Below are 23601 nucleotides of genomic sequence, written 5' to 3'. Positions count from 1 at the left end.
TCTCTATCTGCCCCCCTCTCTAGTCTCCGAAAAGGTCAGATGATCTTATGTTACCAGCTTTGCCCGCTCTCCTTGCAGTGCGCTGTAGTAAACTTGGCCATCTTCTGTTCCGGTATGCGTGTGTTTGGGTGTGCGCATGCGCATAGAAAGGCTGGAGGACGGCATTGGGAGTCGTCTGTGGAGCCCATGCCGCCTCTTTCAGAGACAAGGTCTTACTGGCCTGGAGCTCATGTATTGGACTAGACTAGCTAGCCAGTGAGCCCCACAGGTCTGCCTGTCTCCCTCCTTGCACTGGGATTACAGAGACATGCTACATGCCTGGCATTTTATGTGGGTATTCTGGGGACCAAACTCAGGTCTTCATGCTTGCAGAGCAACTCTTTATTGATCTCCAGCCCTGGTCTTTAAAAAAAAAAAAAAAAAGGTGTTTTACTTGAGATTCTTCCGACTTTATAAAAGCCCAGAGTGTCTTTTGTTCCTTGCAGATTAAGCTGGTGTGATGGTGTCCCCCTCTTACGGCCCCATCCCCTGAAAATGACCTCAGAGGAAGCCATCTGTGACAGGTGGAGCAAGACGGCGGTGGCCCGGGAGCAGTGGCGCGGGGAGGGACCCGGCCATGCCTCTGCCTCTGGTGCAGCCACTGCCGCTGCTGTCAAAGGCCACGCCGCCTTTGTCCCCGACACTGGCTTTGACTGGCTTTTCATATGGCACCAGAAAGTGCCCTTGATCCATAAGTTAAAAAGATGTTTCCTTTTTCATACGTGTAGGTGAAGATGGAGCTGGCAAAACAAGCCTCATAAGGAGAGTTCAGGGCATCGAGGAGTACAAGAAGGGAAGAGGGCTGGAGTACCTGTACTTACACGTGCACGACGAGGACAGGGACGGTGAGTGCGAGCGCCTGCTCCCCTCCTCCGCTTCCCTTCTCACTAGCCGTTCCCGACGCCACGTGCTCGTCAACATGTCAACGGTGACATGGAGGCCTGTTCTACTGGTGTGGGGCTCGATTCCTCCAGTGATGCTGCTAAGCATCTTGGGGTGCTCTGGTGTGCAGCTGATAGCCTTGCAGCCTTACAGAATCAGGTCTTGAGGTCCTTCTCCCTGGGGGCAGTTGTTTGGCCCCTTTCCACCTGCTTCCATTTTCTGGTAATAATGTAACTGACTCCCTAGCTTTTTTCATCTGATCAGCATTTTTTGTTGTTGTTATATTTGTTTCTTTTGAGGTAGGGCCTTGCTCTAGCTCAGGTTGACCTGGAATTCATTCTGTAGTCTCAGGTTGCCCTCCAGATCACAGTGATCCTCCTACCTCTGCCTCCCGAGTGCTGGGATGAAAGGTGTGCGCCACCATGCCCAGCTTGATGAGACATTTTTTTTAAATTTTTTGTTCACTTTTATTTATTTGAGTGTGACAGAGAGCGAAAGAGACACACAGAGAGAGAGAGAGAGAAAGAGAGAGAGAGAGAATGGGCGCACCAGGGCTTCCAGCCACTGCTAATGAACTCCAGATACATGTGCCTCTTGTGCATGAGGCTAACGTGGGTCCTGGGGTATCGAGCCTCGAACCAGGGTCCTTAGGCTTCACAGGCAAGCACTTAACCACTAAGCTATTTCTCCAGCCCCTTGATGAGCCATTTCTAATGGTTTTCTATGTGTGATGTGGTGTGCATATCCATATGTGAGGGTGGACACCTGGGCATGTACTTGGGCATCTAGTGGGTGCCCGAGAATTCCATTGGATGTCTTACTAAACAGTTCACCCCTTACTCTTTGAGGCAGAGTCTCTTCCTAGCCAGTGAGTCCCAGGACTTCCCCAACTCTGCTCTCCCAGCGCGGGCATTACAAGCCTCTACCAGCACACCCGGCACTTACATGGGTGCTCAGGATCTGAATTCACGTCCTTGTGTTGGTGCAGCAAGCACTTTACCCATGAGCCGTCTCCCCGCCCCTGCCATTGTTTCCTTCTGTAGATCACGGTCCTCCTTTCCATACTTGGTGTTTGTGTGGCATGGCCTGTGTGTACATATAGCGTATGTATGTGTGCACAGATCTGTGCGCGCACCTATGTGGAGGCCGAGGGAAATGTTGGGTGGCCTCCTCTAATGCTCATCTTAGTGTTTTCTTGAGACAGTCTCTCACTAAACCCGCTTCTACCATTTTGAGTCAGACTGGCTGGCCAGTGAGCTCCCATGATTCTCCTGTCTCCTCCATAGGGGCTGGCATTACAGGCATTCATGATCATGCCCAGTTTTTGTTTTTTTGTTTTGCCGCACAGTTTCACTCTAACCCAGCCTGACCTGGAACTCGCAATGTAGTCCAGGCTGGTCTCAAAACTCCCAAGGAGCCTAGGCCTCAGCCTCCGAAGTACTGGGATTAAAGGCCTGAGGCATCATTCCCATCTCATGCTCAGGTATTTTGTTTTTTAATTTTATTTATTAGGGAGAAAATGGGCACACCAAGGCCTCCTGCCATTGCAAATGAACTTCAGATACATGTAGCACTTTGTGCATCTGGCTTCATGTGGGTACTGGGGAATCGAACCTGGACCCTCGGGCTTTGCAAGCAAGTGCCTTTAACTGCTGAACCGTCTCTCTAGCCCTCGTGCTCCGTTTTTTTCATGTAGGTTCTGGGGAATCCAACTCAGAGCCTCTCAGGATTTCATGTTTGTACAGCAAGTGGTTTGGCCTTCTGAGCCATCTCCCTAGTCTTCCAGTAAACTTACTTCTTAAATATTTATTTATTTACTTATTTATTTATCAGAGAGGCAAAAAGAGAATGGGCATGTCAGGGCCTCTAGCTGCTGCAAATAAACTCCAGACGCATGTGCCCTCTTGAGCATCTGGCTTACGTGTGTTCTGGGGACTCAAACCCGGGTCCTTAGGCTTTGCAGGCAAGCACCTTAACTGCTAAGCCATCTCTCCAGCTCTTTTTTTTTTCTTTAATTTAATTTAATTATTATTATTATTTTTTTTTGAAGTAGGGTCTCACTCTAGCCCAGGCTGACCTGGAATTCACTATGTCATCTCAGGGTGGTCTCAAACTCACAGCAGTCTTCCTACCTCTGCCTCCTGAGTGCTGGGATTAAACGTGTGCGCCACCATGCCTGGTTGAAGCCCTCCTTTTTTTGTGTATAGTTCTTCAGTAGGAGCGGCTCTATGTGCCTGTGGTAAATGTATAAGCATGTTGTTTAGTGTCTCAGCTTCAGGTTAAGAACTGTGAAATGGACAGTGCACTGGTACTGTCAGATCATGGGAGGCCTTTGCCAAACTGTAGATTGGATCTAGCAGTTGAATTTGGTCCAAGCTAACAGGCTTGTCCGAGGCAGAGGCCCTAACATCCCAAGCAGCGTTGGTAGTTGGATGGTGACAGGTGTTGCCTTGGTAACTCTCTATGTCTTTTTCAGATCAAACTAGATGTAATGTGTGGATCTTAGATGGAGATCTGTATCACAAAGGGCTCCTCAAGTTCTCACTGGATGCCATTTCTCTGAGGGACACTCTGGTCCTGCTGGTTGTGGACATGTCAAAGCCTTGGACTGCTTTGGATTCTTTACAGAAATGGGCCAGTGTTGTGAGAGAACACGTGGACAAGTTGAAAATCCCTCCCGCAGAGATGAAAGAGATGGAACAGAAGTGTGAGTAGCCTAGAAATGTTTCTGCGGCTTCAGATACCAATGTCTCAGCGCGCTGTAAGAGTCTTCAAGATTCCTTGTAGCTGTGAGGGAGGCTTAATGAAGGAGACAGTGGGATGACTGCAGTCACTGGGTGTTTGCATGTGTGTGCACCCGCGTGAGTGAGGATGCCCATGTACGTGGATGTGTGTGGAGGCCAGAGGTTGGCATCAGACCCCTCCCTACCTGATGTGCTGAGAGGTCTCTCCCTAACCCAGAGCTTGCTGGTTTGGCTGTTCTAGCCAGCCAGCTTGCAGGAGGGCTTCCTCTCTGGGATTACAGGTGGGCTACACGCACGCCCAGCATTTCCATGGATGCTGGAGTCCAATCTCCACTCCACATTTTTATGAAAGTTTTAGCCACTAAGAGCCATCTCTTCAGCCCATTACCTTTTTTTAATTTTTTTTTTTAAATAATTTATTTGTGAACAGAGAGAGATAGAAGACAAGAGGGGTGTGCCAGAGCCTCCAACCACTGCAGATGAACTCCAGGTGCACGTGCCACTTAGTGCCCTGGCTTTATGTGAGTACTGGGGAATCAAACCCAGGTTGTGAGGCTTTATAGGCAAGCGCCTTAACTGCTGAGCCTGCTCTCCATACTGTTTTTAAAATTCAGTTCAATTTGAGAGATGTTTTAGGTTTTAACCTAATATTTAACATACAAAACGGTAAACTTCAGTATAGGTGGATTATGTATGTGTTGCGTCAAAGTTTTCCTGCAGAGATACAAGCTGATGTCTATTCACCCCCAGGTAGGACACCAACAGCAAAATAAGGCAATAATTCCACCAAAGTTTACTTGAACCAATGAATTTTTTATTATCTATTTTTTGAGAGAGAAAGAGGCAGAGAGAGAATGGGCACACCAGGGCCTTCAGCCACTGTGAGCGAACTCCAGATGCATGCGCCCCCTTGTGTGTATGTGTGACATTGCGTGTTTTGCATCACTGTACACCTGGCTATGTGGGACCTGGAGATTCGAGCATAAGTTCTTAGGCTTTGCAGGCAAGCACCTTAACCACTAAGTCACCTCTCCAGCCCAACCAGTGAATTCTTTTGGGTACTCACAGGAGTATAGATGACTCAAAGGCAACTGCACTGCTGAAAATCCTGCCTATCCCAGCATAGCAGCCTAGGTGGCAACTCCTCAAAGCTGCATCTGGAAAATATTTATTTACTTATTTGAAAGACAGAGAACGAGAATGGCATGCCAGGACCTCCAGCCATTGCAAATAAACTCTAGATGTATGCGCCACCTTGGGCATCTGGATTACATGGGTACTGGGGAATCAAGCCTGGGTCCTTAGGCTTTGCAGCCTCTCCAGCCTCTGCAATGTCTGAATGGGAGGAAGTTGCTGTACAGTAGTGTGCGCGCAGGCTCTTGTGTGCAGGTGAGCATGCCGCCACGCCTCGCTCTCACGTGAGCGCGGGGATCTTAACGCTGCCTCATTCTTGAGCTGCCAGTGCTTTACTATTGAACTATTCTCCCACCCTAAAAACCAGTTTGACTTTTTTGTTTATTTGTTTATATGCATGTGTGTGGTGTGGTGCCTCCAAATTCACTGTGGAATTCACTGTGTAGTCTTAGGGTGGCCTTGAACTCACAGTGATACTCTGACCTCTGCCTCCCAAGTGCTGGGATTAAAGGTGTGTATCATGCCTGGCATTTAAAAAAAATATTTATTTGAAAGAGGCAGATGAAGAGAGAATGGGTGCACCAGGGCCTTTAGATAGACACTGCAACAAACTCACTCCAGACATGTGCCGCCTTGTACATCTGGCTTTATTTAAGTCCTGGGGAATTGAACCTGGGTCCTTAGGCTTTGCATGCAAGTACCTTAATCACTGATCCATCTCTCCAACCTGTTTATTTTTTGAAGCAGAGCCTTACTCTAGCCCAAGTTGATTTCTGGAGCCCAGGCTGGCCTTGAACTCATCATCTGGAGTGCTGGGATTGAAGTTGTAAGCCACCTCACCTGGCTATGAAACAGACTTCTAGGGTCATGATTTTTTTTAATATTCATTTATTTATTACAGACACAGGGAGGGAGGGAGAATGGACGTGCCAGGACCTCCAGCCACTGCAAACAAACTCCAGATGCATGCACCAACTTGTGCATGCATGGGCTTACATGGGACCTGTAGAATTGAACCTAGATCCTTAGGCTTTGCAGGCAAGCACCTAAACTGCTAAGCCATCTCTTCAGCCGTAGAGTCATCTTTTATTTCTTCTCTTACATAAGACTGTCCAAGCTCTAGTAAAATACATATTTAGATTGTGGCAGAAATACATTATGCTCAAAGTAATATCTCAGCCATGCTGGCTCTGATTCACAGTAATTAGAGACTTCCAAGAGTACGTGGAGCCTGGAGAAGACTTCCCAGCCTCTCCTCAGAGAAGAAACACTGCTGCCCAGGAGGACAGGGACGACGGCGTGGTCCTCCCTCTGGGTGCTGATACCCTCACCCACAACCTGGGCGTGCCGGTGCTCGTCGTCTGCACAAAGGTGAGCTCGCTTCCCGTCCCGGGCGGCCCGCGGAGAGAGAGTGCTGCTTGCGTCTTCAGGGTGTTTTGGAGTTATATTAATTTTTACAGTGATTTTTATCTCTCTTTTTTAAGGGATAGAAGATTTATCTTTAAAATATTTTTATTTAGCCAGGCATGGTGGCACATGCCTTAATCCCAGCACTTGAGAGGTGAAAGTAAGAGGATCACCATGAGTTTGAGGCCACTCTGAAACTACACAGCGAATTCCAGGCCAGCCTGGGCTAGAGCAAGACCCTACCTCGAAAAACAAAACAACAACAACAACAAAATATATATGTGTAGTTGCAGTCAGGTTTGCATTGCTGGTAGAAATCACCCAACCAAGAGCAGCTTGTGGGAAAAAAGCAGCTTGTTTTGGCTTATAGGCATGAGGGAGCAGCTCCATGACGGCAGGGAAAAACAATGGCATGAGCAGAGGGTGGACATCACCCCCTGGCCAACATAAGGTGGACCACAGCAACAGGAGAGTGAGCCAAACACTGGCATGGGAAAACTGGCTATAACACCAATAAGCCCACCCTCAAAAATACACTGCCTCTAGGAGACTTTTAATTCCCAGTTGCCATCAACTGGGAACCTAGCATCCAGAACACCTAAGTTTATGGGGGACACCTGACTCACACCACCACATCACACTTACATGTATGTTGTTTTCATTTATTAATTTGTGAAGAGATTAGTATGAGTGCAACAGAGCCACTTGACACTGCAAACGACCTCCAGACCCAGGCGCCACTTTGTACGTCTACTTTATGTGGGTGCCATCTTCCCAGCCCTCTTTTTTGTTTTGAGGAAGGGTTTCACTGTGTACTCAGGCCTTAAAGGCACATTTCTCTTGCATGCTGAGATTACAGGTGGGCACTGCCATGTTCATGAAACAGGTTTTGAAAGAAAATGTTATTTCAGATATTTTGTTTGTGATTGAATTTTATTTTCAAAATATCAGTTAAACTTAACCAAGCATGGCAGTGCATGCCTTTAATCCCAGCACTTGGGAGGCAGAAGTAGGAGAGTCACTGTGAGTTTGAGGCCACCCTGAGACTCCATAGTGAGTTCCAGGTCAGCCTGAGCTAGAGAGTGATCCTACCTTGAAAAATCAATATTGTTTATTTTATTTTATTTATTTATTTTAATCCTGGCACTCAGGAGGCTCAGGTAGAAGGATTGCTAAGCTTCAGATCTAGCCTGGAGTAGAATGATACCTGCTTCAAGGAAAAAAAAAAAGTCTAACTGGCACTGGGTGACGGCTCAGCAGTAAGAACACTTTCCCCACAAGCCTGAGGACCTGAAAGGGCCTCATTTGCCTTGAATTCAATTCCCCAGCACCCCTGTGAGCAGCTGGGCAACACTATGAATGTTCATCACACGAGTCCTGTAATAGAAGGGCATTTCCTTTAAGAATAATTTCTGTTGAGTTCATCTTTTCCCCACTGGGTCCTGAGTACTATGTGTTTCTTTTTATTTTTTATTTATTTACTTTTATTTATTTATTTATTTGAGAACGGCAGAGAGAGAAAGAGGCAGAGAGAGAGAATGAGTGCACCAGGGCCCTCCAGCCACTGCAAACAAACTCCAGATGCATGCACCACCTTGTGCATCTGGCTTACATGGGTACTGGGAAATCGAGCCTCGAACCGGGGTACTTAGGCTTCATAGACAAGCGCTTAACCGCTAAGCCATCTCTCCAGCCTACTATGTGTTTCTTGTTTGTACACTACAGACTGGTTGAGAAAATGTCATAACATAACCTGTTCTATTATGTTGAAGCCCAAGGCTTTGCACATGCTAAGCAAGTGCTCTAGAGTAGAGCTGCTTTCCCAAATCTAACATGAACCCCTTTTTAAAAAGTATTTTTATTTATTCATTTGTTTGACAGCGCACACACACCAGGGCCTGCAGCCACTGCAAGCAAATTCCAGATGTGTGTGTCCCTTTGTGCATCTGGCTAACGTGGGTTCTGGGGAATTGAATCTGGGTCCTTTGGTTTGCAGGCAAATGCTTTAACCATTAAGCCATCCCTCCAGTCTCGTAAACCCCTTTGAGACCTAAATTACTAGTGGTTTTTATACTGTGGGAAAAATGCATGTAATGAAAAGAGACTATAGAACTTACTAATTAAATAGGATAAAACTTAAAAAAAATTAGTAAGTTGTGGTGGCACATCCCCTTAATCCCAACACTTTGGAGGCCAAGGTAGGAGCATCACTGAATTTGAGGCCAGTGTGAGACTACATAGTGAACTCCAGGTCAGCCTGGGCTAGAGTGAAACCCTACCTCAAAAAAAAATAATGATGGGCTGGAGAGATGGCTTAGCGGTTAAGCGCTTGCCTGTGAAGCCTCAGGACCCCGGTTCGAGGCTTGATTCCCCAGGACCCACGTTAGCCAGATGCACAAGGGTGCGCATGCGTCTGGAGTTTGTTTGCAGTGGCTGGGGGCCCTGGCGCGCCCATTCTCTCTCTCTCTCTCTCTCTCTGTTGCTCTCAAATAAATAATAAAAAGAATTTAAAAATAAAATATTTTTAAAAAAATGATAATTATAATAATGTTAAAGTATGACTTAGCATTTTACATTAAATTCTCTACATTATCACTACCAAAATAGGGTGGCAGTATTTAAGACTAATTGGAGTACCTATTTTTCAAATGGTCATTCTGGGTTAATTTTTTTTTTCGTTTGAGGTAGGGTCTCACTCTAGCTCAGGCTGACCTGGAATTCACTTTGTAGTCTCAGGTGGCTCGAAACTCATGGTGATTCTCCTACCTCTGTCTCCAGAGTGCTGGGATTCAAGGTGTGCACCACCATGCCTGTCTGGGATAATTCATTCTTATTATACCTTCTCTGTAGAACAGTTACCTAGTTTTTTAGAGAAGGTGTGGGAGAGAGACAGAAACGTGGTGCGCAAGGGCCTCAGCCACTGCAGTCAAACTCTAGACGCTTGTGCCACCTAGTGGGCATGGGTGACCTTATGTTTGCCTCACCTTTGTGTGTCTGGAGAGTAAAACATGGGTCCTTAGGCTTTGCAGGCAAGCGCCTTAACTCCTGAGCCATCTTTCCAGCTCTTACCTAGTTTTTTTGAGGCAGGGTCTCTGTCCAGCCCACGCTGACCTGGAACTCATTCTGTAGGATTCCAGGCATGTGCTACCATACCCAACCAATTCCCAGGAACAAGGTTATCTGAGGTGTTTGCAGAGCGGTCTTATTCTAGGATTGTATATCTTTTCCAATAATATTGTGGTTTTGCTTTTTTTTTTTTTTTTTTTTTTTTTTGAGGCATAGTCTCACCATGGCCCAAGCTGACCTGGAACTCGTTAAATATCCCTTTTTAAATATATATATTTCACATCTTCAGTCCTGAGGTTTTGGGCAGATTTGGATGTCATGATGTTTGAACAAGGCTCCTTTATATTTTCCTTAATATTTTTCGGTGCTGAGCAGAATGAGAATTCTCTCATCAGCTGTAGGCGGCGTTTTACAACCAGCCTGTGTCCGCTGTGCTGTGTGAGACTTGTGAGGGGATAGGGAGGGGCCAGGACCGACAGGTCCGTGATAGACTGCACGAGGTCTCCGGAAGCCACAGCCATGTTCTGCAAAGCTCCCCAGCTCCCTGTTTTGTTTTGTTTTTTTTTTATGTGAAGGAATTATTATGGACTTGAGAAATCCTGTGCCCATTATTCTTTCTGTTCCTGGAATAGAGATTAGGTGGAAAATAATTTATTTTAGGACAGAAGCGGTTGAGTGACAAGTATGACCGCTTATATAAGCCAGACACGCTCTTCATTCTCTTGAGCGTTCTGGTCAGGTCCAGTGTGATTTGGAAGTTGGTGCTGATCAGAGAGGGCTCAGGTGGCCACCATAGCGTAGCTTGTGGTGCTCCTCCCATCTAAAGTTGAACTGCTTGCTTACTGTTGAATGGCTGTATTTAATTTCAGTATTTCGAACACTGAAGTAACCCTGTTTTACCTCCTCAGTGTGACGCCATTAGCGTGTTGGAGAAGGAGCACGACTACCGAGACGAGCATTTCGATTTTATCCAGTCCCACATCCGCAAGTTTTGTTTACAGTGTATCCTTGCATTCCTTGTCGATACAGTGTGTCCGAGTTGTTTGTTTTTAGAGTGAGTGAGTGTGTGTGTGTGTGTGTGTGTGTGAGAGAGAGAGAGAGAGCAAGCGAGCGAGAGCGTGCGCATGTGTGTGTGCGCAGGCGCCAGACATAGTGGCACACGCCTTTAATCCAGCACTCTGGAGGTAGAGGTAGGATCGCCATGAGTTTGAGGCCACCCTGAGACCACATATGAATTCCAGGTCAGTCTGAGCCAGAGTGACACCTACTTTGAAAAACCAAAAAGAAAAAAAAAGAGATGTGTGTGTTCATAGGCCCAAGTGTGTCACAGCATGCATGAAGTGGTCAGAGGACAACCTTGGAGAATTTCTTCTCTCCTTTCACCCTTTTTTTTTTTTTCCCAAAGTGAGAGTAGCATTAATATAAGGGTATGAACATTAAGAGAAGTGCTTACTGGGCAGTTTGATAAGCATTGTATATACATTTAGCCCGAGAGTTTCCACCCAGCATTGTTCGCGTGGCTGGAGGAGTATGCCCGAGAGCTGTGCCCCTGGCGAATTGTGAATGACTGGTGGGGCCTTTACCATGGGTACCATAGGTGGTGGTATCTTTCAAGCAATCAAAGACTTTCGAAATTCTCCAGTGGGAGTTAACCACAGGCTACGAGGAACTTTGACTGCTGTTAAAACCAGGGCTCCACATTTAGCCAGAGAGCAGCAGACGTTACACCCCTTGGGGCTCATCACTACCCCTGTTTTAAGTTTCCAGTATCAGGGATGTATTCCCTCCCATGGAGCAGGCCTCCAGTCCAATTGGAGGGCAGTTGGTTTTCACCATGACAGATGTGCCACTATTGCACCCATTGGCTCATTTGGCCTGGCTGGCCAAATATAAGGCTTGCAGTGGCCACTTTTGAGTATCTTCACTGGTGATTTCTCTTTCTCCCATTGAACTGCATGTAAAAGGTAGAATGGCTTTTTCCAGCTTTCTGTCAGCTGGTCTACATGGAAGAGGTTATCAGCTCAGTTCCAGCAGGATTTCTGAGTTTGGGTTTTCTTGAGGCAGGGTCTCACTGTGGTCCAGGCTGACCTGGATCTCACTGAGTCCATAGCAAATCTCCTACCTTACACACTCAAGTGTTAGGACTGCAGGCGTGAGCCACCATACCTGGCTTACTTGTGAATTTGTGTGTGTGTGTTCACATGCATACCATGTCATGTACCCTAGAAGTTTTCTCTTGAGCTAGTATGCGTGTAGATGACACAGGTAAGCCGCTCACCCTGTTCTGTGGGGCTGCTTGTGAGGTTTGTGCAGTGTTCCTTAATGGGATTGTTCAGATGGTGCAGCACTTATTTACACGTCAGTAAAAGAGAACAAAAACATAGACTTAGTATATAAATACATCGTTGAGAAGCTCTATGGGTTCCCCTATAAGATCCCTGCTGTGGTTGTGGAGAAGGATGCAGTGTTCATGTAAGTACGTCCGGCCCGTGCTGCTCACAAATCGCCGTGTGTGGTTTCTGGGTGGGGCTGGTGGTCTGTGGGTGGTGAGTGGATGCAGAGCTGTACTTAGAACCTGCCTGGGCCTCCTTGTCACAGCGCTTTGGTCTGCTCCGTTGCTGTTCAGCTTGTCTATTGAGTGTGTGTATTAGAGGATCTGCATTTTCTTCATTTGATTATAATATACAGTGAACAAACATGGAACCTGGGTTTGGTTTTGAACTTCTCTTCTGATGGGCTGGGGATGGAACTCACTGGTGGAGGAGTACTTGCCTGGCATGTGCAGAACCTTGTAGTTAATCCCTAGCATTCAAAAACAGAATTATTAGCCAGGCATGGTGGCACATGCCTTTAATCCCAGCACTTGAGAGGCAGAAGTAACTGGATTTCCATGAGTTCGAGGCTACCCTGAGACTACATAGTGAATTCCAGGTCAGTCTGGGTTAGAGTGAAACCCTACCTGGAAACCCCACCCCCCAAAAAGTAAACCCAACAAATTGGAAAATAATTATGGTCCCCCTTCCAGGAAAAAAAAAGTTATAATGAAATTTGTAAAGAATCATTTCTGATAGAAATTAATAAAACAAAAATTGGATGTTATAATAAAAAGCTAGTTTTCTATAACTGATCAAAATGTTACTCTTACAAGATCATGGATTATATGATGGAGAATGGAATTTCAAAGGGGAAAGTGGGGGGAGGGGGAATTAACATGGGATATTTTTTATAATCATGGAAAATGCTAATAAAAATTTAATAAAAAGATCATGGATTAAATAAAACATGATAGTATAACTGCTTGGGAATTTTGTGTGCATTTCTTTCCAGTCCAGCAGGATGGGATAATGATAAAAAAATAGGAATATTGCATGAAAATTTCCAAACATTGAAAATAGAAGATAATTTTGAAGACATCATAACTAAACCACCTGTTCGAAAGGTAAGTTTTAGTAAATAATCTCGAGTATTTAGCCTTTTTGTGGTTGGTTGTTTTTTTCATGGTAGGGTCTCACTCTAGACCAGGCTGACCTGGAATTCTCAGGGTAGCCTCAAACTCACAACGACCCTCCTATCTTTGCCTCCTGAGTGCTGGGATTAAAGGTATGTGCCACCATGCCTGGCTGCTTAAATGAATCCTCATGGGAATTATGTATTAGAATCACCCAGATTATACTCAGAAACTTCTCAGTTAAAAAAAAAAAAGATATCTTGGGCTAAAGAGATGGCTTGGTGGTTAAGTGCTTGCCTGTGAAGACTAAGGATCTCGGTTCAAGGCTTGATTTCCCCAGACTCACATAAGCCAGATGCACTGGTGGCGCATGCGTCTGGAGTTGGTTTGTAGTGGCTGGAGGCCCTGATGCACCCATTGTCTCTCTCTCTGCCTCTTTCTCTGTCACTCTCAAGTGAACAAAAATTTTTTTAAATGACATCTTTACAGGGCTTGGTGGCGCATGCTTTTAATCTCAGCACTCAGGAGGCAGAAGTAGGAGGATTGCCATGTGTTTGAGCCCAGCCTGAGACTGCAGAGTAAATTCCATGTCATCCTGAGCTAGAGCAACACCCTACATTGGAAACAAAACAAAACAAAAAAAAAAAAAAAAAAAAAATTTGTTTCAGCAAACTACAAGTCAGCTAGTCCGTCCCGAAGTCATTGCCTTCATAGTAGCAAAACTTAGTGCTGCGTCCACATTCTCGTACAGTACTTTGGAGTTGCACCTTGGCACACATGACTGGATTTGAGCAGTCGTGTGTTATGCATCAAGGTGACTTTGGTGGTTCCTTTTCCTAATTATTCAGCTGTTGGCAGCCATTGCATTTTATTTCAGGAAACCAGGGACAAGTTGCGTTCACCCAGCTGAGGTATGGCTGACCTGTTAAAACCACCCCGCTGTTTTTAGCACATAGAATAGTAGTCAGTGCTCATGGCAGTTAAATGACAAGAGAAGCACTTTGCTGGTCACACTGAGGCAGCTCACTTAGGAAACTGCATACAGGCCCGGGTAACATTGAAGTTCCAGATCTGTCTCTAGTTACAAATGGCATTAGCAACATGGATTAAGCTTGCTCATTTCGTTGTTCCTTTCAGTTTGTACATGAAAAGGAAATTATGGCAGAAGACGACCAAGTGTTTCTCATGAAGTTACAGGTATGAAGTTACATCAGGACTCTTATTGTGGTGGACTTATGAAAAGATTGTTTCATTTGCCCTCTAGCCCTTATGTAAGTGTTCTGCATTGTGTTTTAATTCTTTTTATTCGTGGGGGCGTGCACGGGCAGTGGCTTGTGCGTGTGTGTGCATGTGCGTAGGTCAGAGGACTTGTCTGCTCCACCTTCCTAGAGACACTTGTTTCTACAAGTGAGTGTGGCTGTGAGCCTTGGCTTCTCTGGGCTCCACCTCCCTCTGTAGGATTGCTGGGATCACAGGTGCAAACTCCACTTTGCTCCAGGTTTCCATGGGAACTGGGGAATTGAACCAAGGTCGACAGGCTTTGCCAAGCAGGCGCTTTCAACCACTGAGCCGTCTTCCCAAAGCCCCGTACTTGTGGAATTTTTTTGAAGTATATATACCTTTGGAAGATATTTTTAAACTAATATGCTTATAGATGTAAAAGTCTGTGTGTATTTTCTTTAAAAATGCGTTACATGCTGTGAGTGTCTAAACTTGGGTTGTTTTTCCCCCCAGTCCCTTTTAGCAAAACAACCACCAACTGCAGCTGGAAGGCCAGTGGTGAGTATTATTTATTTTGACAGTTACTAAAATCATGTATCAGACAGTTCTTCAGCATAAACTTGAATTCAGAATTCTTCTGGAATTGTGAAATTTACTCCATTTTATTTATTTATTAACTTTTGGGTTTTTGAGGTAAGATTTCACTTTAGAGCAGGCTGACCTGGAATTTGCTATGTAGTCTCAGGCTAGCCTCGAACTCACGGTGATCATCTTACCTCTGCCTCCCGAGTGTTGGGATTCAAGGCGTGCACCACCGTGCCTGGCTCTTTGCTCCTTTTTAGAACATTTGATTTATGTGTATATATCTTATGCAGTGTCTTTTTGTTTGTTTGCTTGTTTGTTTTTTCCGAGGTAGGGTTTCACTCTAGCCCAGGCTGACCTGGAATTCACTATGTAGTCCTGGGGTAGCCTGAACACACTGTGATTCTCCTATGTCTGCCTCCCCAGTGCTGGAATTAAAGATGTGTGCTACCACACCCTGCTTGCAGTGTCTGTTGCATAGCAGTTTTTGTACTGCGCCGTTGATATGTGCTTTTCAACAAGTCCTCAAAACGGCCTTCTAAAAGAGGTGCTGCTATTAGCCACAGTCTGAAGGGGGCCATGGGTCCTGAAGTTGCTCAGGATCCAGTCCAGACTGGGGAATCATATCTGACCTCCAAGCTTGTGCACATCCCCTCATTCCCTAATACATGATTACTTCACCAAACAAGAGATTTTAAACTAGGTGTGTGGCACATGACTTTAATCCCAGCACTGGGGAAGCAGAGGTAGGAGGTTGCTGTGAGTTCAAGGCCAGCCTGAGACTCCATAGTGAATTCCCGGGACTAGAGTGAGACCCTATCTCAGAGAGAGAGAGGTTATCCTAAAATGTGATAAACTTTTGGTACTCTCTAATACTGAGGACAAAATTATTAACATTTTTCTCAGTGAGTACAAACCAATAGAATAGGTGAGGATGATTGCAAAGTAATTCATTTTCATATTGTGAGGTTGAAAGTGATAGTTTTTAATATTTGGTTTACCTATTCTCCCCTAGGATGCATCCCCAAGAGTCCCTGGAGGCTCTCCCCGAACACCAAACAGATCTGTGTCATCTAATGTGGCCAGCGTGTCTCCTATTCCTGCTGGATCAAAGAAAATTGACCCGAACATGAAAGGTATTCCTGTCTTATTTGGAGAAAAAAAACAATGCAATATGTTATACTGCAACAGACAACCTAGAAACTGTCTTCACTCTTAAAAATATTTTATTTATTTATTTATGTGAGAGAGGGAGAAGAGGTGTGCCATGGCCTTTGGCCACTGCAAACAAACGCCAGATGTATACACAACCCTGTGTATCTGGCTTTTGTGAGTACTGGGAAGTCGAACGTGCATCCTTTGGCTTTGTAGGCAAGTGCCTTAACTGCTAAGCCATTTCTCCAGCCCTTTTTTTGGAAGGGGGGGTGGCAAGTTAGGGTCTCACTCTAGTTCATGCTGACCTAGAATTCACTGTGTAGTCTCAGGGTGGCCTCAAACTCACGGTGATCCTCCTACCTCTGCCTCCTGTGTGCTGGGATTCAAGGCGTGTGCCACCACGCCCCACTCTATTTAATTTTGTTTATAGAAAGAAACTCACATTTAGATTGTTAACCTCTTCACAGTGTCTTCCCACTATATCACTGTGTCCATGTGAAAGTTTTATTTATTCTCTGGTAGGTCATTGAAGAAATCCATTGGTAATAGGTAATCTTAGCACTGCAGAGATGGCTAAGTGGATAAGGCATATGCCTGCAAAGCCTAATGACGTGAGTTGGATTCCCCAGTGCCTGTGTGAAGCCATATGCACAGTGGCACATGCTTCTAGTGTGCACTTGCAGTAGCTGGAGGTCCTGGTGTGCCCATTCTCCCTAGCTCGCTCACTCTCTCTTCTCTCTCTGCTTGCAAATAAATAAAAATATTTAATCAATGGTTGGAGAGATGGCTTAGTAGTTAAGGTGCTTGGCTACAAAGCCTAAAGACACATGTTCAATTTCCCAGTACCCACACACGTCACATGCACATTGTGGCACATGAGTCTGGAGTTCATTTGCAGTGGCTGGAGGACCGGGCGTACCCATTTTCTGCCTCTCTCAAATAAATAAAAATATTTTAAAAAATATTTAATAAAAGCCAGGCATGATGGCACATGCCTTTAATCTCAGCACTTGGGAGGCAGAGGTAGGAGGATTACTGTGAGTTCAAGGCTATCCTGAAACTACATAGTGAATTCCAGGTCAGCCTGAGCTAGACTGAGACCCTACCTTGAAAAAATTAATAAAAAAGTACTTAGGGCTGGAGAGATGGCTCAGCAGTTCAGGCATTTGCCTGTAAAACCTAATGACCTGGATTCAGTTCCTCAGTACCCACGTAAAGCTAGATGCACAAAGTGGTCCATGCATCTGGAGTTTGTTTGCAGCTGTTGGGAGGCCCTGGTGCACCCATTCTCTCTCTCCCTCCCATCTGTCTGCTTGCAAATATATAAAAATACTTAAAAAGAAAACAACAACAACAAAAAAATAGGGCTGTAGAGATGGTTTAGCAGTTAAGGCATTTGCCTGCAAAGCCAAAGGACCCAGGTTTGATTCCCCAGGACCCACATAAGCCAGATGCACAAGGGGGCGCACGCGCCTGGAGTTTGTTTGCAGTGGCTGGAGGCCCTGGCGCGCCCATTCTCTCTCTCTCTCCCTCTTTCTGCCTCTGTCTGTCTTTCTCTCTCAAATAAATAAAGAAAAAGCAAAAGTAGGTAATGTAGAATTAGAATATATGCATATAAGTTACTGGTCTGGGAATCATTACTGTAAGGGGGATTAGTCAGTCAAGGAAATTTTGGTTTTGTACCCTTTGATACCTTTCCAGTGAATTGTTTAGTTTTAGGGTTAGCAACACTGAGTGTGGCAGGTTTGTTTATTTTTGCCACCAGGTCTCACTGTGTAGCAAGCTAGCCTCATGCCTCCTTCCACCATCACCACCACTACCTTTTTTCCCCAGAGTACTGGGGCGTGAACCTGAGGCCTCACCTATGCCAGGCAAGCTCTCTATCACTGAGCCAAATCCCCAGCCTTCTTTTTACTTTTTGAGACAAAGTCTCACTAACATGCCAGGCTGTCCTGAGCCTGTGACTCCGCTCGGCCTCTGAAGCTGCCATCCGGCTGTTTCAGCTTAAGAGTACCTGGTCTTACAGGCCTGCACCAGGCCGCCTAGTCCTGAGATTTTCCCCTTAATTAATTACTTTTATTTGTAATGAGAGAAGGGGGGAGAGAGATGGGCACTCAAAACTGAACTGCAGAGGGGCTGCAGAGATGGCTTAGCGGTTAAGCACTGGCCTGTGAAACCTAAGGACCCCAGTTCGAGGCTCGTATTCCCTAGGATCCACATAAGCCAGATGCACAAGGGGGCGCATGCATCTGGAGTTCATTTGCAGTGGCTGGAGGCCCTGGCGTGCCCATTCTCTCTCTGTCTCTGTCTCTGTCGCTCTCAAATAAATAAATAAACAAACTAACAAAAAAATGAACTGCAGAAAGCCAGGCATGTTGGAGCATGCCTTTAATCGCAGCACTCAGGAGGCAGAGGTATTAGGATCGCCATGAGTTCAAGGCCACCCTGAGATTACAGAGTAAATTCAAGGTCAGCCTGGACTACATTAAGACCATATCTCGGAAAACCAAAAAAAGAAAAAGAGACCGAATGTGGTGGTACACACCTTTAATCCCAGCACTTGGGAGGCAGACGTCACCATGAGTTTGAGACCACCCTGAGACTCCATAGTGAATTCCAGTGAGACCCTGCCTCGAAAAACAACAACAAAAAAAAAAAAAAAAAGGAAAAGGAAAAAATTGAACTGTTGCAAATAAGTGCCTTTTAACCATTGAGCCCTGGTTCTGAACTTTCTTTTTTTGAGGTGGGGTCTTGCCCTAGCCTAGGCTGACCTGGAACTTACTCCGCAGTTCCAATGTGGCCTCAAATTCACAGTGATCCTTCTACCTCTGCCTTCAAGTGCTTGGATTAAAGGTGTGTGCCACCACGCCAAGGTCCACAGTTGTAGTTTTTAAAAATCTTTTATAGGGAGAGGTATATCGGCATCTAGCATGTTTTGTGTAATTGTTTAAGATGCTTTTAACCCTTAAAAAATAACATTCTAGGGCTGGAGAGATTGCATAGTGGTTAAGGCTCTTGCCTACAAAGCCAAATGACCTAGGTTTGATTCCCCAGTGCCCACGTATAGGCAGGTAGCATATGTGTCTGAAGTTCACTTGCAGCTGCTGGAGGCTCTGCCGCATCCATTCTCTCTGTTTCTCTTCTCTCTCTCCCGGTTGCAAATAAAAATAAAAGATATTTGCTGGGCTTGGTGGCACATGTCTTAAAAATAGAAATTCTAGGGCTGGGAAAGTGGCTTAGCAGTTAGGTGCTTGCCTGCAAAGCCAAAGGACCTAGGGTCGATTGCCCAGGATCCACGTAGGCCAGATGCACAAGGCGGCACATGCATCTGGAGCTTGATTGCAGTGTCTGGGGGCCCTGGCGCACCCATTCTGTCTCTCTCTTTCAAATAAATGAATAAAAACAAAAAATATTTTTTAAAATTTTAATTGTTTTGTGTATGAATAGATTAGGAAGTTTGAGTCCTGTGTGTATTTACTGTGATAATTTGTGGGGAAAATCTGATGTTTTTAGTAAAAGAGTTTTTGCTTGTTTTTTGTATAGCTGGAGCTACGAGTGAAGGGGTCCTGGCAAACTTCTTCAATAGCTTGCTGAGTAAGAAGACTGGCTCGCCCGGAGGCCCTGGCGTTGGCGGTGGCAGCCCTGGAGGGGGCGCTGGAGGAGGGAGCAGTGGTTTGCCTCCATCTGCCAAAAAGTCAGGTCTGGCTACTTAGAACTTTCCTTTGAAAATGGCTTTACTGGGGCTGTAATTAACTTACAATGGTCACTTATTTAAATTTGCGGTTGTATAACATTTTCATCTCTTCAGAGCTAAACCTCTATCCCACCAGACTCCCTTCCAGGTGTGGACTTGCCTGTGTGGACACTCCTGTGACCTCAGGCGAGTCTTGAACTGGTGCTTTGGGCTCCCTCCTGCAGTAATGTGTGCTGGGTAGCAGTGATTCCCTTCTGCCCGCTGAGGAATGCAGTATGTGGACAAGCCACACTTCACTTGTCCACTAGGTGTGATGGGCATGTGAGTCATGGCTGCGTTTAGTCCTTATAAATAATTTGGCTATGAAAATAATTTTTTGTTTTTCAGGTAGGGTCTCAATCTAGGCAAGGCTGACCTGGAACTGACTTTGTAGTGCCAGGCTGGCCTCAGACTCACAGCAACCCTCCTACCTCTGCTTCCCAATTGCTGGGATTAAAGTTGTGTGTCACCAAGCTCAGCTCTGAACATTAGTTTGTGTGTGACTTAAGTTTTTACTTTTGGAAGTGCCACTTTGTGCATGTGGCTTTACTTGGGTACTGGGTAATTAAATCCTGGCCAGCAAGCAAATGCCTGGAACTACTGAGCCTGGAAGTCCCCGCACGTTTTCACTTCTTTTTGGGTCATACTTCAGAGTGGAGTTGTGGGCCACATCATAACTGTTAAGTTTTTATTTTTCTAACTTAATTTTATTTAGTTTGGGTGGTAGCCCAAGTTGGCTTGGAATTCACTATGTAATCTCAGTCTAGCCCGGAACTCATGGCGATCCTCCTACCTCAGCCTCCCAATTGCTGGGATGAAAGGCGTGCTCCACAGACCTGGCTAATGGTTAAGTTTTAAGTGCTGCAAAGCACTGTACTTCCTCGAGAGCCACTTTGCCACATCCTGCCCAGCCTCTGCTGCCAGTGTGTTGTTGCTGTCTCTCACCTTCTCCGGGTCTGCATTCTGGGGCTGCTGTTTGTTACACTCTCACTTCCTGAGGCTAATAAGCAACAAGCAGTGGTACCTCCATTTAGTAACTGACCCTCCATTTAGAATGAAGGAGTCTATTTTTCTTGTTCTTGTTTTGAGATAGTGTCTAACTGTAGCCAAGGCTGGCCTTGAACTCACCGTGATCCTCCTACCCTCACCTCTGGTGTGCAGGGATTAAAGGTGTGGCCATCACACTTAGCTGATAGATTGATTGATTGATTGACAGATAGGCAGACAGTTTTGTTTTTCAAGGCAGGGTCTCAATGTAGCTCACACTGACCTGGAATTCACTCTGTATTGTCAGGATGGCCTCGAACTCTTGGCCATCCTCCTACCTTTGCCTCCCAAGTGCTGAGATTAAAGGTGTGCACCAACATGCCTTGCTTGGGAGTGTGTGTGTATGTGTGTGTATATATATATTTTAATTTATTTATTTATAAGCAGAGATGGAGAGAATGGGTGTGCCAGGGCCTCCAGCCACAGCACATGAACTCCAGATGCATGTGCCCCCCTGTGTATCTGGCCTATGTGGGTAGTGGGGAACCTGGGTCCTTTGGCTTTTCAGGCATGTGCCTTAACTGCTAAGCCATCTCTCTAGCCCAAGAGAGTACATACATATTTTAAAAAATATTTATCTGATGGAGGGAGAGAATGGCATGCCAGGCAAGTAGCCACTGCAGACAAACTCCAGACACGCGCACTACTTAGTGTGCCTGGCTTTATGTGAGTGCCGGGGAGTCTAACCCAGGCTCTTGAGCTTTCCAGGTAAGTGCCTTAACCACTGAGCCATTGCAGTGTTGTTTTGGTTTTTTAAACATTTTAAATTAATTTATCTGCACATGTGTGTGTAGGCACACCAAATGAACTTCAGAGGCATACAGTGCTTTTGAGTCTGGCTTTGTACATGGATGGTAGGGAATTGAATCCAGGCTGGTGGCCTTTGTAAGCAAGCACCTTTAACCTCTGAACCATCTTCCCAGCCCTGCTTTTTTTTTTTTTTTTTTTTAATTGGAGAGAGGGTCTCACTGTGTATCCCAGGCTGACCTTGAACTAGTGGTGATCCTCCTGCCTCAGTCTCTGCTGGAATTACAGGTGTTGCAGTCCGGTTCACATTGCTGGTAGAAATCACCCAACCAAGAGCATCTTCTGGGAAAAGAGATTTATTTTGGCTTACAGGCTCGAGGGGAAGCTCCACGATGGCAGGGGAAAATGATGTCATGAGCAGAGGGTGGACATCACCCCTGGCCAACATAAGGTGGACCACAGCAACAGGAGGGTGTGCCAAACACTGGCATGGGGAAACTGGCTATAAAGCCCATAAGCCCACCCCCAACAATATACTGCCTCCAGAAGGCGTTAAGTCCCAAATCTCCACCAGCTGGGGACTTGGCATTCACAACACCTAAGTTTATGGGGGACACCCGAATCAAACCACCACAACAGGCATGAGTCACTACGCCTGGTAATTGTTTCTGCTCTCTTCTCCATCCTTCTTGAGACAGGGTCTTGCTGTGTAACCCTGGTCACAAGCTCACAGCAGTGCTTCTCCAGCCTGCTGAGTGTGGGTGCTGTGGGCGTGAGCCACCTTGCTGGCTTTGGTGGACTGGGTGAGGTAAATGAAAGCTCGAGCAGCTTTTATGTGGAGAGACACCGGCGGAAAGTAGCCATTGACTATATCTAAACCTCCTTTCTTTCTTTCTTGAAACTTCTCTGCAGGCCAGAAGCCTGTCCTATCAGATGTTCACGCGGAACTAGACAGAATCACGCGGAAGCCAGTGTCAGCGTCCCCTCCGTCGCCCACGTCTCCCGCGGAAGGAGGGGCTTCCTGAAGGCACCAGGGCAGCCGTTTTCAGTTTCGGGGATGATGTACTTGCCTCTGCCTTTTCCTTCCAAGTTGGAATTAGGGAGCTGGAGTGCTTTACAGACAAAGTTTATGTCCTTTTTCCTTATTTTAATTTTATTTTTTTGGTGGCTGCCCAGTTTTATAAAAGGAGCTATTCAGAAGAAATATGATTCTACACTGTGTAGAATTACTGGTGGAATTGTTTTGCATAAGGAAGTAACTTTGGATTTTGAAAATCTCAGAATTTAGAAGCCTGTAACAGAACTCTGTGATCATGTTCTAAAGACTACGTAAACCGTGCAGGAAGGTTTCAGGAAGGACAGAAGATGCGTAATTTGGGCAGGTGTTTGGTTTGGAAGTCTAAACGTATTTTTAGGTAAGACTATTAAGATCATTTTAAAAGATACTGTGTTTTGCTGGAAAACAAAAAATGGCCATTTGTCAGATGTTGCACACCAACAGAAATGTGCCCACACGTGGGTAACGCTGAGATAACGATCCGGTGGTGGTTGATACAGGAGCCATCGTCTCAACTGGAGGTCCTGTCAGTTACCATCGAAGTGCGATCGAGAATCATTGGCCAAGCCGTTTCTTTAACTGAGAAGGACAGAAAGCACACTACCTAGATGCGTAAAAGAAAAATGCAGAGGTCATGAAAATGTAAAGAGATGACAGTCTTTGAATTTGTCTATACATATATATACATATATATATATGGCTCTGCCTTAATAGACTCCTTTTGTTTGTGACTTTCAACTGTAATCAGTTAATAATAAAGTATTTATTCTCTGCATTCAGGTTCAAATAACTTGTTGTGTTTTCTTATGTTTAAATGTGATATGCTAGGCAAGGAGTACAGTTAGACAAGTGAGCAAGCGAGAGCCATCACCTGTGTCCCCTCAATTTGGGAGTTTGCCTTGATCCACATGCTTTGTGTCCAACGCAGTACCTTAGGCCAACATTTCCAGGAGATGAAGATAGAGCCTTTGGGGGCTAGGGGGATGGGCTGCACAGTTAAAATCCCTTGCTTACAAAGCCTGTTAGCCCAGGTTCCGTTCCCCAGAACCCACATAAAGCCAGATGCAAAGTATTGCTTATGTCTGAGATCTCCACATGCCTGATAATGCAAAGCAGGGTCAGTAGAATCCAAAGCTTATGGGTCAGGTCGTCCATTAATAGTTTGCAGTGGAAAGAGACTGTTTCAAACAAATAAATACGTAAAATTTAAAAAATAGAGCTTTGAGTTGGCTCGGTGAATAAAGCACTTGTGTGTAAAGCCTGCCAGCCCAGGTTAATTCTTCAGCATCTGTGTAAAGCCAGACAAAATGGCACATATGTCTAGAGGTCATGGCAAGAG

The 23601-nt window shown here is 45.5% G+C and overlaps 1 protein-coding gene across 1 annotated transcript in view; it reads left to right on the top strand.

The window, feature by feature from the left end:
• Window positions 1-23037, top strand: part of Dync1li1 (dynein cytoplasmic 1 light intermediate chain 1) — a 43891-nt gene extending 20854 nt beyond the window's left edge. Inside the window, exons 3-13 of the mRNA XM_045136948.1 lie at window positions 768-884; window positions 3398-3628; window positions 6001-6170; window positions 10181-10274; window positions 11609-11744; window positions 12600-12711; window positions 13858-13917; window positions 14455-14499; window positions 15539-15659; window positions 19222-19377; window positions 22118-23037. Of these exons, the coding sequence (XP_044992883.1) occupies window positions 768-884; window positions 3398-3628; window positions 6001-6170; window positions 10181-10274; window positions 11609-11744; window positions 12600-12711; window positions 13858-13917; window positions 14455-14499; window positions 15539-15659; window positions 19222-19377; window positions 22118-22230 (1355 nt within the window). The 3' untranslated portion in view covers window positions 22231-23037. The remainder of the gene's footprint in view (window positions 1-767; window positions 885-3397; window positions 3629-6000; window positions 6171-10180; window positions 10275-11608; window positions 11745-12599; window positions 12712-13857; window positions 13918-14454; window positions 14500-15538; window positions 15660-19221; window positions 19378-22117) is intronic.
• The last annotated feature ends 564 nt before the right edge of the window (window positions 23038-23601 follow it).

The sequence above is a fragment of the Jaculus jaculus genome, chromosome 17, assembly GCF_020740685.1.
Source record: "Jaculus jaculus isolate mJacJac1 chromosome 17, mJacJac1.mat.Y.cur, whole genome shotgun sequence".
Classification (NCBI taxonomy): domain Eukaryota; kingdom Metazoa; phylum Chordata; class Mammalia; order Rodentia; family Dipodidae; genus Jaculus; species Jaculus jaculus.
Note: the sequence above shows the minus strand (reverse complement) of the source record. Positions and strands in the feature narration are given on the sequence as shown.